Source organism: Monodon monoceros, unplaced genomic scaffold (assembly GCF_005190385.1).
Source record: "Monodon monoceros isolate NGI ecotype Baffin Bay Population unplaced genomic scaffold, NGI_Narwhal_1 Super_Scaffold_16, whole genome shotgun sequence".
NCBI lineage: Eukaryota > Metazoa > Chordata > Mammalia > Artiodactyla > Monodontidae > Monodon > Monodon monoceros.
Window position 1 is genome coordinate 93,443,240 of NW_021703772.1, and position 13,124 is coordinate 93,456,363.

At 36.2% G+C, this 13,124-nt stretch overlaps 1 protein-coding gene across 4 annotated transcripts in view; it reads right to left on the minus strand.

The window, feature by feature from the left end:
* The window catches only part of R3HDM1 (R3H domain containing 1), a 179,911-nt gene that overhangs the window by 47,665 nt on the left and 119,122 nt on the right, over positions 1 to 13,124 (minus strand). For all 4 annotated transcript variants that reach the window (XM_029224875.1, XM_029224878.1, XM_029224877.1 and 1 more), the window contains one exon: positions 7,153 to 7,276. In XM_029224875.1, coding sequence (XP_029080708.1) covers positions 7,153 to 7,276 — 124 coding nt within the window. The remainder of the gene's footprint in view (positions 1 to 7,152; positions 7,277 to 13,124) is intronic.

Here is a 13,124-nt window from a genome sequence, read left to right on the forward strand (position 1 = left end):
ATGGGGCAATGCCAGCTTTAACCTGGACACTGTGTATATAAAGGGGCATGTCCTGTAACAGGGGTGAGCCCTTCAAGTTCTTGTGAAGCAATGGCTCTTTTCTACATACTGAATAAGCTTTACATTCATTTCTACATTCCAGGCAGGAAAACCCACGAGGTTTGAGGTTTGAACCACACTGAACAGGAAGCTGTCAGGGGCTGAGGAATCTTTCTAACTTAAAAAAAAAAAAAAAAAAAAAAAGCAAAAAGCATCATTTAACATTTGATACATTGTATGGCTGGTATCCCAGGAAGGAAATTCTACTGGCATTAGGACAAGTACCTGAACTGTTTTTCAAGAAGTCATGATGTTTGATCACTCATTCCAATACTTACGACAAACAACAGTCCAGTAACCAGTTGCAAAGTATATAATTTTAGAGTATACTCTCTAAAGAACATGATATTAAATGCTGCAAAAAGATTACTGGACTTTTTTTGAATGACATAAGACCATGGGATCTATGTTGGTTATTAAAGTTACTATAATCACAAGCAAAACTAGAAATATTCACTTGGAAAGCACTAAAAAAGACAAGAAATGCACAACATCATTCTACTAATCCAATTAAAGATAAGCCCCTTACTATTGTTTATGCAAGACAAAATCATTAATAGTTTATTAGCAACATAAAGGACCATGTAATTACAGACATGCCTCACTTAAGCACACTTGCTTAATAAAATTTACATCTTAAAGAACTGTTCAAGTTGCTTTAAACCTGTGTTTAAACATTCATGCTGCAGAGCATCAACTGTTACAGTGGCACTTATTAGAGAAGTGGCACTGTGCTTCAGGTTCATTATCTAAGTATTCAGACCAAAGGAAGGGAGGGACATAGCTCTGATAGTTTCAAAAGTATAGTTTGAAGACTGCCAAGTATGAGAAAAAAAATCCAATGATCTGGAAAAGAGGGAGAAGGTTGAAGATTAGGAGGGGTAAAGTAGATTCCTAGAGAATGAAAAGTACCACTATGTTTGAAAAATGCTACAAGAAGAGTATTTCCAGTATTCTAACGCTCAATACATCCCCAACTTGGCTACTACCTAAATTATTCTTTCCTCAATAAAGTGTGTTTCAGTACATCATAATTAAAAAAAAAAATCCCTCCTGTGATATATCTGGATTTAACCTGGGTGTAAGAGGAAAATAGAATATCTTTTATAGAAATTTGTGAGTATTGTGGGATAGCATCTATTTTGTAAAGCAAGCAATGCCTATATTAAGTGATACCAAACAACAGAATATAAACACCCAGATCTCAATATAAGGTATTATTTAACACTGACATTCTCCTTTGTTAAAGGACTGCACTGTGGCAATATTATCCCGTTTCTTCCAGCACTTTCAGAGGAAACCACAATCAATTTTGCAAGCTGAGAGAACTAGGACAATATAAATTGATGGCTCAGGCTCTTCCCCGGAGGGCTCCAAAGAATATTCTATTTTTAACTCTCTTTCACTTCAACAGAGAAGAGAGCAAGAAGGAAACACAGTGCTCAGCAGAAAAGTATTGCACCGGCTTTAACAGGCTAGTTTTATTTTATACAGGTGATCTCAAATAGCATTCGTGTTAAAGGAAAGCATTCTTAATAATACGGATTAGACATAATTAGAAAGATAATAAAAGAAATTGAAGAAGTGCTTAGTCAGAACAGCCATTTAATAAATCTAAGGTTATTTCATTTAACAGTATTATTAAATTTTTTCAAGACTGAATTTGTACAGCAGAAGCACTGTCGGGGTAGATTCTTCCTTTTTTGGATGAGCCATTTTGCCAACTTTAAATTTAATTGTAACTAGGTATCTACAAGACAGTTTGTGAGAACTGTTTCCAAATCACCAAAATCTCAAGTTTGTAATCTGGTTTGTCTTATGTTTGCGGCACTATTCTAGTGAGCAGGCAAGTTCAACTAAGGATAGTCTGTTAGGTGAATGTGGAAGAACACACAGCTGCCAGCACATCTTTGCTATTCTTCTCCTCTATCACCCTCTGCTCTCCTACTTCTGTGCCTGAAATAAACATAAATACAAACATAAAAAACAAATCTAATAAAAACAGCCACACAGAGGTTATAGCTCAAAGCTATTTAAATGACAGTCCTGTGGAAGAGGGCATACGACTCAAGGAAATCTGTGGGTACTTACCAGATACATTTGGCTCCAGTGGCGGCAGGTTAATGGAGAAGGGAAAAGGGAAATAGGTGGATTTGTAGGTAATATACAATGTTTAAGTCTGAGCTGGTCAGGCAATGCTAAGAAATGTTTACAGAAACAATGAAAAAACAAGGATAGTCAGCGCTACCACCCAGCAATATAAATACAAAATTCCTATTACTCAAGTCAAAAGTTGTCAGTAAAGAAATTGACTGTGTAGATAGAGTCCCTATTTGACATAAGTAAATCTCTTATCAATATCACCCCTCCTCCACTTATCCAATAGGGCCCTTTCTTCCTTGCTTGCCTTTTACACCCTGGTTACTTTTAAATTTGTGCCCTGCAATGCTGCCAGTATCCTGTGCACCTTACAGACTATTTAACCTGAAATGTTCCTCCTGTGGTTGTGGTTCATCAGGACCCTACTGTAGTCTGCTGGTTGGAAAGCTAAGATTAAAGGTATATATGCATTGATAATATTTGAATTTAACAGAGGTTGCAAAACTAAAATGATATTTAGTTCTATGAAGTCATTTTGCTTCCCACATGCATACAATATCACAGTTTGGAAAAAAATTAAATTCTATCCCTTCAAATAGCTTCAAATGCATTTACATGTCTTAGGTCCATTTAATGGCATGCATAATAATATTCCTAAAAAGTTATTTAGCAACAGGGAAAGAGATGTATTTGACTTTTGCTAATGAGTCTGGCATGCTTAAGACATTAAACTTTTAAGAAAAGCTCCAATCAAAATTAATCTGCCATTCAAATCTGCTTTGGAAAAGAAATTAAAGCAATAGCTTTCATGAATTTTTAAAAGATAAATATATTAAGCCAAGGTTGTCACTTAAATTCAAATCCCTATTTCTGAGTATGATCCATGATTAAAAGGCATTACAATTAATGGAAAATATAAGCAAATGTTAATATACTTTAATACAGCATTAAAAAGAAAAAAAAAAAAAGGGCAGTGGAAACCTGAGTAAAAAGAAGCCAGGAAGCAGCTGAAAAAGAGACCGGTTCACTGTGAGAAATGTAAACCTCTCAGACAGTGCTACGGCCCCGAATCCAACAGCTCAGGAACAAGGCCAATTATTGCAAAATATTCAACATATATGGTGAAGCTGCAAACTTTTCAAAAGAGTCATAAGAATGAAAGCAGCTGCATAGAAAACAGCCAGGCCTCATAAACCTAAAATCTTTGCTACAATTACTACCTGCAGGAAAAGTTTCTTTATAGTATACCAAGCTTCTTATATGTAGTATACTTCATAGTATTCGAGCTGTAAATTTTATGATAAAGGGTTAAGATAACAAATCCATATCACTGCAGCTGGCAAGTAACCAGATCTTTTGAGATCTTTGCTTGTATGGCTCCAGTTTTGACAGTATGTCACTAAGCTACTGCACACCAGTTCTCCAATGTTCCACCTTTCTGAACTAGAAATGACTCACATAAGACAGACACACAGAATCATGGAATTTTAGAGTACACAGAGGCTTCAACAGACGATACAGTAAAACTCCTTTACTTTGCAAGTGAGTAAATGGAAACCCAGAGGCTTTAAGTGATACACCTAATACCACTTAAATACAAATAAGGGTTGTCAGGATTTGACTCCTATTTTGTTTTCTTTCATGTTATATAATACATCGTCCAAAAGGCCTTATGTAGCCAGAATTTATTCTGCTTCTGTTGACAGGGGCTGACTCAACCTTGTTTTAATGACCATAGTAGTTTTACATTCATAACGAAGGATTTGTACATTTATTCCCCAGCAGTAATGTTAGTACTGATTTCAATTCAGTCCCCATAATAGATGGGTTTATTGTCAAGGAGATCAACAACTAGTGCAGTTCTCTGGTACACACCTGCATGGAAGACCAAAGGCATTTTATCCTTGAGATATTTCCCCAACCTCCTTCCTGCCCCCAAAAGGGAAAATAACAAAAAATCCTATATTTCTATTGCCCATACCCTACCTGATCTAAGAATATTTGATTCAATTGGGTTCGTTAATTTAGGGCGAAATTTCTTTAGAGTCATATACAAACATTTAAGAATTATTTTTTTGTATGTACCTCAGTGAAAAAAAATTGTTCCAAGTTTATCAATGCTTTCATCATTTGGCTGAATTATTAGTTTCACCCTTTTATGTAATAAAACAATATGCTTCTTGACTAAATGTTATTTGACAAGAAAAAGAAAAGGGATGTAACAAATTATTTCTAATTTTAATCAGATGGGGATGATGGAATGTAGAGAAATATTACAAGGAAAAAAAATAAAAAATGAAATCCAAAAAGTATGATGTTTGCATATAAAAATGTAAATTACTGAGAAAGAAATTGCTATAAATCTGTACAGAAAATCAGAACAAAAATTTCCTGTGTCCATTTCCCAGTGCATTTCACTTTTCTGTTAGGAGACACACAAACATAAACGCACATTTTTTCTGTCAAGTTTGACATAAAAAATAACCGTTGGCTAACAATAAAAAAATCTTTAGATTATATAATCATCCAACTCCTACTAATTCTACAAAAAGGTGCAGTATAATTACCAACACAATACGTGGCACTGGCACAACTGAACTTTTTCTTTAACGGGAAATTTTCTCTTCTACTTATTAGCATAACAGCATTTCCTTCGCTTTCATGTAAGGGTGCTCTGAGGATTTATTTCTCTTCTATTCTTCAAACTGAATGACATGAAACCAACCCTAGTTATAAAGTGTTATATTATGACTGACTCTTTTTTTTTTTTTGCGGTACACGGGCCTCTCCCGTTGCAGAGCACAGGCTCCGGACGCGCAGGCTCAGCGGCCATGGCTCACGGGCCCAGCCGCTCCGCGGCACGTGGGATCTTCCCGGACCAGGGCACGAACCCGTGTCCCTTGCATCGGCAGGCGGACTCTCAACCACTGCACCACCAGGGAAGCCCATGACTGACTCTTAAGAGTCAAACACAATGTCAAAAGTCATTCAGACACACGCACTTTTCTGTGCCTGTACTGTCTAGATGCAATCTGACTGTTTCCTTCCTTCTCACCACAACCAGCATTAGGAAAAACCCCACAATTGAAACATCACCGATGACAAACATATGCCATCTGTCATGTAGATATTTTGGTCCTGAATTAGGAGGCGTAGCATTTACAGTTGCTGTCCATTAAGTGGGAATATTTTTGAAAGAGAGGCATTTGCATGAGCACACTGGTCCTACCTGTGATTAAAAGTTTTAATTTTGTAGGCAGTTTGACAATGGAGAGGAATAAAAATTTTGCCGTGAAAAAGAACAGAACTAAGAAGCCCACACAAATGCAGAACAAAGTTTCTTTGCCTGCCTCATTAATAGGGTGTACTAATGAACTAATAAGTTAATTAGTCACATGCAAGATATTTGAATGGGGAAAGTTAAGACAAATTTTTTTTTATTATCATAACATCAGCTGTAATCTGTATGGTAATTTTGGAAGAAAAAAATCATGACAATTATGATATGAAAAGTCAGTCATGGAGGCTCAGGAAAACTTAGGAAATAATTTCTATTAGAATAAAACAACAATGTATTTAAAGTTAGTGAGCAGTGTCATCACCAATGTGCCCAGGTATAAAGGACAGCTTCTGATGCCTTTCAAAATTAGAGAATATACTAGTTTAGGTTATTTGAAGTAGAATGTATTATTAAAGTTTAGGAACAGAGGACAAATTCTAAGTTGGCCAAAATGACCATTGTATACACTCAACATCCTTTGGAAGAACATTTGTCACACATACAATACAAGGCCAGTAACATGAAAAAGGGAAAAACCTACACATTAAGTACAAGACAACTCCTGAGAGCAAGACTGAGGACCTGTAGGTTCCCCTGCTGGGGAGATATAAATAAGAGTAATATCTGGTAAAGGAAGTTGATGAGTCACAATGATGAGTGAAGACTGCACAAGTGAGGAGAGGTAAGAACACTTCTCATCAGACCGCCCAGTGCAGATGTCTTTCTCCTGAAACTGTGGAACCCCTCAAGAGTTCCACACATTATCAAGAGCAAGAAACTGCATAAGTAGAGGTGGAGGGTTATGTGGCCTCAGCTAATCATGTTGACATAGTCTGAGCACCCTCAAATGGCGACAAGCAGCTAAAAAGGATTCAAAGAAACCAATAAAAATTCTCCTTCAACACCTAGAGTTATAAAAGGCTGAAAAGAATACCTTCATTAAACATCTGGGGCAGAAGTACACATGTAGGTGGGAAGCATAGAGAGGAATGAGTTCAGTCAAATTAGTAAAGTAGCTTTTATACTGAGATCACAGTTGTTTCCACGGAATGCTTAAAGAAAATTTGAAAGGGGCAAAAGAAAAACTATCTTTTCAGTTCTAATATGTTTGATACGCTTAGGATTAGACTGCATTTGGTTTAAAAATACCTTTCACTATACAACCACAAAAACAAAACACAAAAAAGATGTGTAAGAACTTCATTCCTTTTAAGGCACTCCTGCGGAGACTAAGACATCAAAATATCTTCACTAGGCTAGAATTCTCAAACAAAGTTAGGTCATTCTGGTCCTTGTTTTTGGTTAGCTGTTCAGCAGACATCTTAACTTGCCTTGTCTGCCTTTTGCTGTTTACCACAGGTGGATTACCAGGCTGTAGAGGAGGCTTCAGCTACAATGGCAGTGAGTACCTGGAAGCTGCTCACCTGGTACAATCTTCTCATTATGGCTTCCAACTCTTTAGTATAGAAACCTGACACTCTGGTATTCCCTGGAGGGTGCTAAGATCGGCCCACTCTTTTCATCTCACTGGTTTGCATATTCATAGGTATGCACCTATCTGAAACCTTTGACAGACTGAGTGTGGCAGTATCTTAACAGTAAGACTGAAATAAAAGCAGGATGAAAAAAACAGCAATACCGAAAGCTAAGAATTCCTAACCTCACATACTCACCTGCCTGCTGTGCAGGCTGTGGCAGTGGTTGGTTTAGATGTGAACTGTAATGGACAGAAGGGACTGGGCGATACTGAGGTTGACTGGAGTGGTAGTGGCCTGGAGCACAATAACAGGCTGGCATCTAGGATAAGCATTAAGGAAAAAAGAAAAAATCAATTTTACTTTTGCAGCAGAATTTTTTTTTTTTCCTGCCAGGAACACTGGAGTGTAATGAGTAATAATTCTCCCAAATAGTAATCATCTGAAAACTGATTTTCTTAGCTTTAAATTTACCTGAAAAAAATTTTTTTAAATTTCAAACATAGTATACATAACAAAACACACCTACCAATTTGCCCACCGATCAGATTTAGTAGATTTAAATTTTGGGGCCGTATTTGTTTCAGATTTTTCTGTCTTTTACCAAGTACTACTGAAATAGCTAAGTCTCACTCCAACATTCCTTTGCTCTATATCCCATAGAAAAAGCATTATCCTGAAGTTGGTATATATCATTCCCATAAATGTTTTTAAGCTTCTAGTGTGTGTGTAATGTTATCCATACATACAATTGTTGAGAATTTTAAAAGTGTACATTTATGGTACTCTATATAACTTCATGCAACTTATTTTGCAATTAACATTGTTTTTGAGACTCATTTTGGTTGAAGCACAAATCGCTAGCTCATTCAATTTAACTGCTGAACAGCAATCACCACATAAATAAGCCAGTTTATCCATTCCTACACTAATGCACACTTGCACTGGTTCCATTCTTTAATTTTTCTCATATTTCAAATGCAAATTAAAATGCCAATACAAATTTTGTTTGTCAATTATACTTAATAAAGCTGGAAAAATGCCAATAAGACTGTCTTGATTTAGTTTTCCCTCCAGAGCTATCTGTATCAGCTGTGAATTTCTCTAAAAGTTATCTGATCTGGTTCGGGGTGAAGAATAAACAATTAATCCAATGATATGGAAGTATGTGTTAACTTTATTAGGTTCATGGGTTCTCTTAGGTTCTGCTTATCTGATTGGGTTACTTCTAAAAGACCAGAGATCTGTGGAAATCTTATAGAGTGCCCATTTCATCTGGAAACCAGCCAAGCACAGAATTCCTGGATCAGTTGTAAGCCAAGAGTCGCCTAAATTTTCTGTAATATTCTTCTGTTTTTGAAACATTAGACACAATATACATGTGATCCCTTAATTTTTCCTGGAGGTATCAGCAAGCAACAGATATATCCTGATTTCGGATCTAATCCATTATTATACTTTTCAGTATGTGTGATGTGTATAAATAATACATTCTTCCTTTTCTCCTAATTAAAAAAAGAAAAAAGATACTACTAAGGCAAAAATTATAACATCAAATTTTTCTTTATAATGTATATACATGCAATATATATGACAACAATAGCACAAACAATGGAGAGAGGGTAAATGGAATTATACTTTTAACATGACTAGTACCTTTTTCTTGGAGTTTTATATGAACTCAAAGTAGATTTTGATAAGCTGAAGATAGCTATCATAGTCCCTAAGGAAACCACATAAGCACAAGATTCAAAGGGCTGTAGACAAAAAGGCAACAGAAGAGATAAAACAGAACCCTGAAAGAATTCAAATAATATAAAGGAACGAAAGCAAGAAGACAGGAGTAAAATACAGATATGACAAATGGAAAACAAATAGCAATGTGGCATACCTACATCTAACCATGTCAGCTGATATATTAAAGATAAAAGGACTAAACACTCCCAGTCAGACTGAATAAATCAGCAAATACCAACTATATACTGTATGTGAACAACATACTTTAAAGACTGCAAATAAGAGGATGGAAAAAGACATATCATTTAAGTGCTAATCAAAAGAAGCCACTAATATTAAAGTCAGATAAAACAGGTTTCAAGGACTTCAAGATCGAAGTTGGAGGACTCACACTTTCTTTCTTTTTTTTTTTAACATCCTTATTGGGGTATAATTGCTTTGGAGGACTCACACTTTCTGATTTTAGACCTTACTAGAAAGGTACAGTAATAAAACAGTGTAGTACTGGCTAAAGATATAAATAGTGTAAAAACGAGAGTTGAGAAATAAACTCTTACACTTATGGTCAACTGATATTCGACAAGGGTACCAAGATTATTCAGCAGGAAAAGAAAAGTATCTTCAACAAAGGATGCTGAAATAAGTAGACATACACATGCAAAAGAATGAAGTTGGACCCTTACCTCATACCATACATAAAAATTAACTCAAAAGAGATAAATGCCCTAAATATAGGAGCTAAAACCATAAAACTCTTAGCAGAAATCAGGGATACATTTTTATGACCTTCGGTCTGGAAATGGATTCTTACATATGACACCAAAAGCATGAGCAACAAAATGAAAAGATGGATAAAGTGAACTTCACCAAATAAAAAAAAAAACTTTTATACATTAAAGACATTATCAAAAATGTGAGAAGACAACCTACAGAATGGGTGAACATATTTGTAAAACACACATCTGATAAGGGTCTAGAATCCAGAATATACAAGGAATTCTTACAGCTCAACAACTAAATGACAATCTCATTTAAAGACAGGCAAAGGACTTACACATTTCTCCCAAGATTGACAATGGCCAACAAGCACATGAAAAGATGATCAACATCACTAATCATTATAGACATGCAAGTCAAAACCATGAGATAACCACTTCACGCCCAAAGGATGGCAATAATAATAATAATGGTAAATAACAAATGTTGGCAAGGATGTGGAGAAACTAGAACCTTTATACACTGCAGGTAGGAATATAAAATGGTTCAGACACCATGGAAAACAACCTGGCAGTTCCTCAAAAAGTTAAACATAGAATTATCATATCATCCAGTAATTTTTTCCTAGGTATATACCCAAAGAAATGAAAACAGATACTCGAACAAATCCAAGAACCTACATGCTCATAGAGCACTATTTACAATAGGCAAAAGGTGGAAACATCCCAAATTCAATAATGGTTGAAGATGAACAACTTGTGGTATATATATAAAATGGCATATTATTCAGCCATAAAAAGGCATGAAGTACTCATACATGCTACAACATGGATTAACCCTGAAACATTACCTTAGGCTAAAGAAACCAGACACAGAATATAACATATTGCATGACTCCATTAATATGAAGTACCCAGAATGGTAAATCCATTCTTTATAGAGAATAAAGACTGATGGTTGCCAGGGGCTGGGGTGAGGGGAATGGGTATGAACTTTTCTTTTGGGGTGATAAAAATGTTTTGGAACTAGACATAGGTGATGGTTGCAAAACATTGTGAATGTACTAAATGCCACTGAATTGTTCACTTCAAACTGGTTAATTTTACGTTATGTGAACTTGATCTAAAAAAACAAAACCACAGGGCTTCCCTGTTGGCGCAGTGGTTGAGAGTCCACCTGCTGATGCAGGGGACACAGGTTCGTGCCCCAGTCCGGGAAGATCCCACATGCGGTGGAGCGGCTGGGCCCGTGGGCCATGGCCACTGAGCCTGGGCTCTGCAACGGGAGAGGCCTCTCCGCACAGTGAGAGGCCCGCGTACCGCAAAAAAAACCAAAAACCAAAAAATACAAACAAAAAACCCCCCACATAACACTGAAATGATAGAGTACAAATTCTTTTCAAGTACAGACAAATCATTCCCCAAGAGACTACATGCTGGGACATGAAATAAGACTCAACAGGTTCCAAAACACTGAAAGCTTAGAGTAGATTCCCTGACCATATGCGACTAAAATAGAAATCGGTAACCATAAGCCCCAAACGTTTGGAAATTAACATGCTTCTAACGTAAATCATGGGTCTAAAAAGTCATAGAGGGACTTCCTTGGTGGCACAGTGGTTAAGAATCCACCTGCCAGTGCAGGGGACACGGGTTTGAGCCCTGGTCCAAGAAGATCCCACATGCTGCAGAGCAACTAAGCCTGTGCGCCACAACTACTGAGCCTGCACTCTACAGCCTGCAAGCCACAACTGAAGCCCATGCACCTAGAGCCCATGCTCCGCAACAAGAAGCCACCGCAATGAGAAGCCCGCACTCCGCAACAAAGAGTAGCCCCTGCTCGCTGCAACTAAAGAAAGCCCGTGTGCAGCAACAAAGACCCAATGCAGCCAAAAATAAATAAATAAATAAATTTATAAAAAACAAAACAAAAAAACCTTATATTAGTAATAGTTCAAATAGAAAATGAATAAACAAAACTAATGAAGCCCTAAGTTGTTTTTCTTTTTTCTTTTTTTCTTTTTTTGTGGTATGCGGGCCTCTCCCTTTGCGGAGCACAGGCTCCGGACGTGCAGGCACAGCAGCCATGGCTCACGGGCCCAGCCTCTCCGCGGCATGTGGGATCTTCCCGGACCGGGGCACAAAGCCGTGTCCCCTGCATTGGCAGGCGGACTCTCAACCACTGCACCACCAGCGAAGCCCTTCTAAGTTGTTTTTCTTTTAACATCAAGAGAATTGATTAACCTCTAGTTAAACTAATAAAGGAAAAAGAAGACTGAAATTACTAATATCTTTAGATCCTGAAGATACTAAAAGTATAAAAAGGGGATATTACATATGAGCAACTTTATGCCAAAAAGTTTCACAACATAAATGAAATTGATACAAACTACCATCCAAAATGAAAAGGAAATTGTAACGGCCCTATATCTATTTAATACTAAAAAATAAGAATTCATAATTTAAAAACCTTCCCTGCAAAAGAAATCCAGGTCCAGATGGATTCATTAGTGCAATTCTAGCAAATATTCAAGAAGAAATAACACCAAATCTACATAAACTCCTTTAGAAAATAAAGGAGGGAACACTATCCAACTCATTTTGAACCCAGTACCACCCTGGGTACTACAACCTGAAAAAGACATTACAGGCAAACTACAGACTGATATCCTTCATGAACATACATGCAAAAATCCATAAGAAAATACTAGCAAATTGAACGCAGTGATATATAAAAAAGATAACTGTATCATGATATATATATCACTATATACCGTGAGGTATGTTCCAGAAACAAAAGGTTAGTTTAACATTCAAAAGTCAAAGTAATTTACTGTATAAGTAGACTAAAGGGGAAAAAACCCCACATGATCACCTCAATAGATGCCAAAAAATTTTTTTTACAAGATTAATATCCATTCATGGTAAAGACTCTTAGCAAACTAGGAATATTAGAAAATTGTACAAAACCCCCCACATATAGTATCACAGTTAATGATGAAAGACTGAACGCTTACCCTTATGGCTGGAGACAAGGAAAGCATATGCACTTTCAAAACTTATATTTAAGTTAATACATGGATTCTAGAGATTTTTACTTCCCTCTGTTGTGTTGAAAGTATTCAACATAAGGACTCCTAGCTAATGTAATAAGGCAAGAAAAAGAAACAAAAGGTATATAGATTGGAAAGGATAATATATGTAGAATAATCAAATTTAGAAAGTCCACAGGATAAAAGATCAGTATATAAAAAACAATTATATTTCTACATACTAGCAATGAACAAATAGAAAATAAAATTTAAAAATAATCTCCTTTAGAATATCACCTTAAAACATTCAATATTTAGGGATATATTAAAAAAATACGTGTAACACTTGTGTGATGAAAACTACAAAATACTGTCGACAAAAAATTAAGGAAGATCTAAATAAATGGAGAGAGATACCATGTTCGTGCATTGGACAATTCAATGGTGTTAAGATGTTAATTCTCCCCAAAATGATCTACCTCTTCTTAAAATGTATCATTTTATTTTTATAGTGCATTTACTTTACTGTATTTCTCTTAAGCTAATTAGAACAAAAGAAACCTCTCAGAGTCAGAAGGAAACTCAAAGATCACATACTGTAACCCTCCAACTGAAGTGTCTACATGTCATGTGGTTGTCTAGCATGCACCTGAAAATCTCCAAAAGGGAAGATGACTACAAGCTT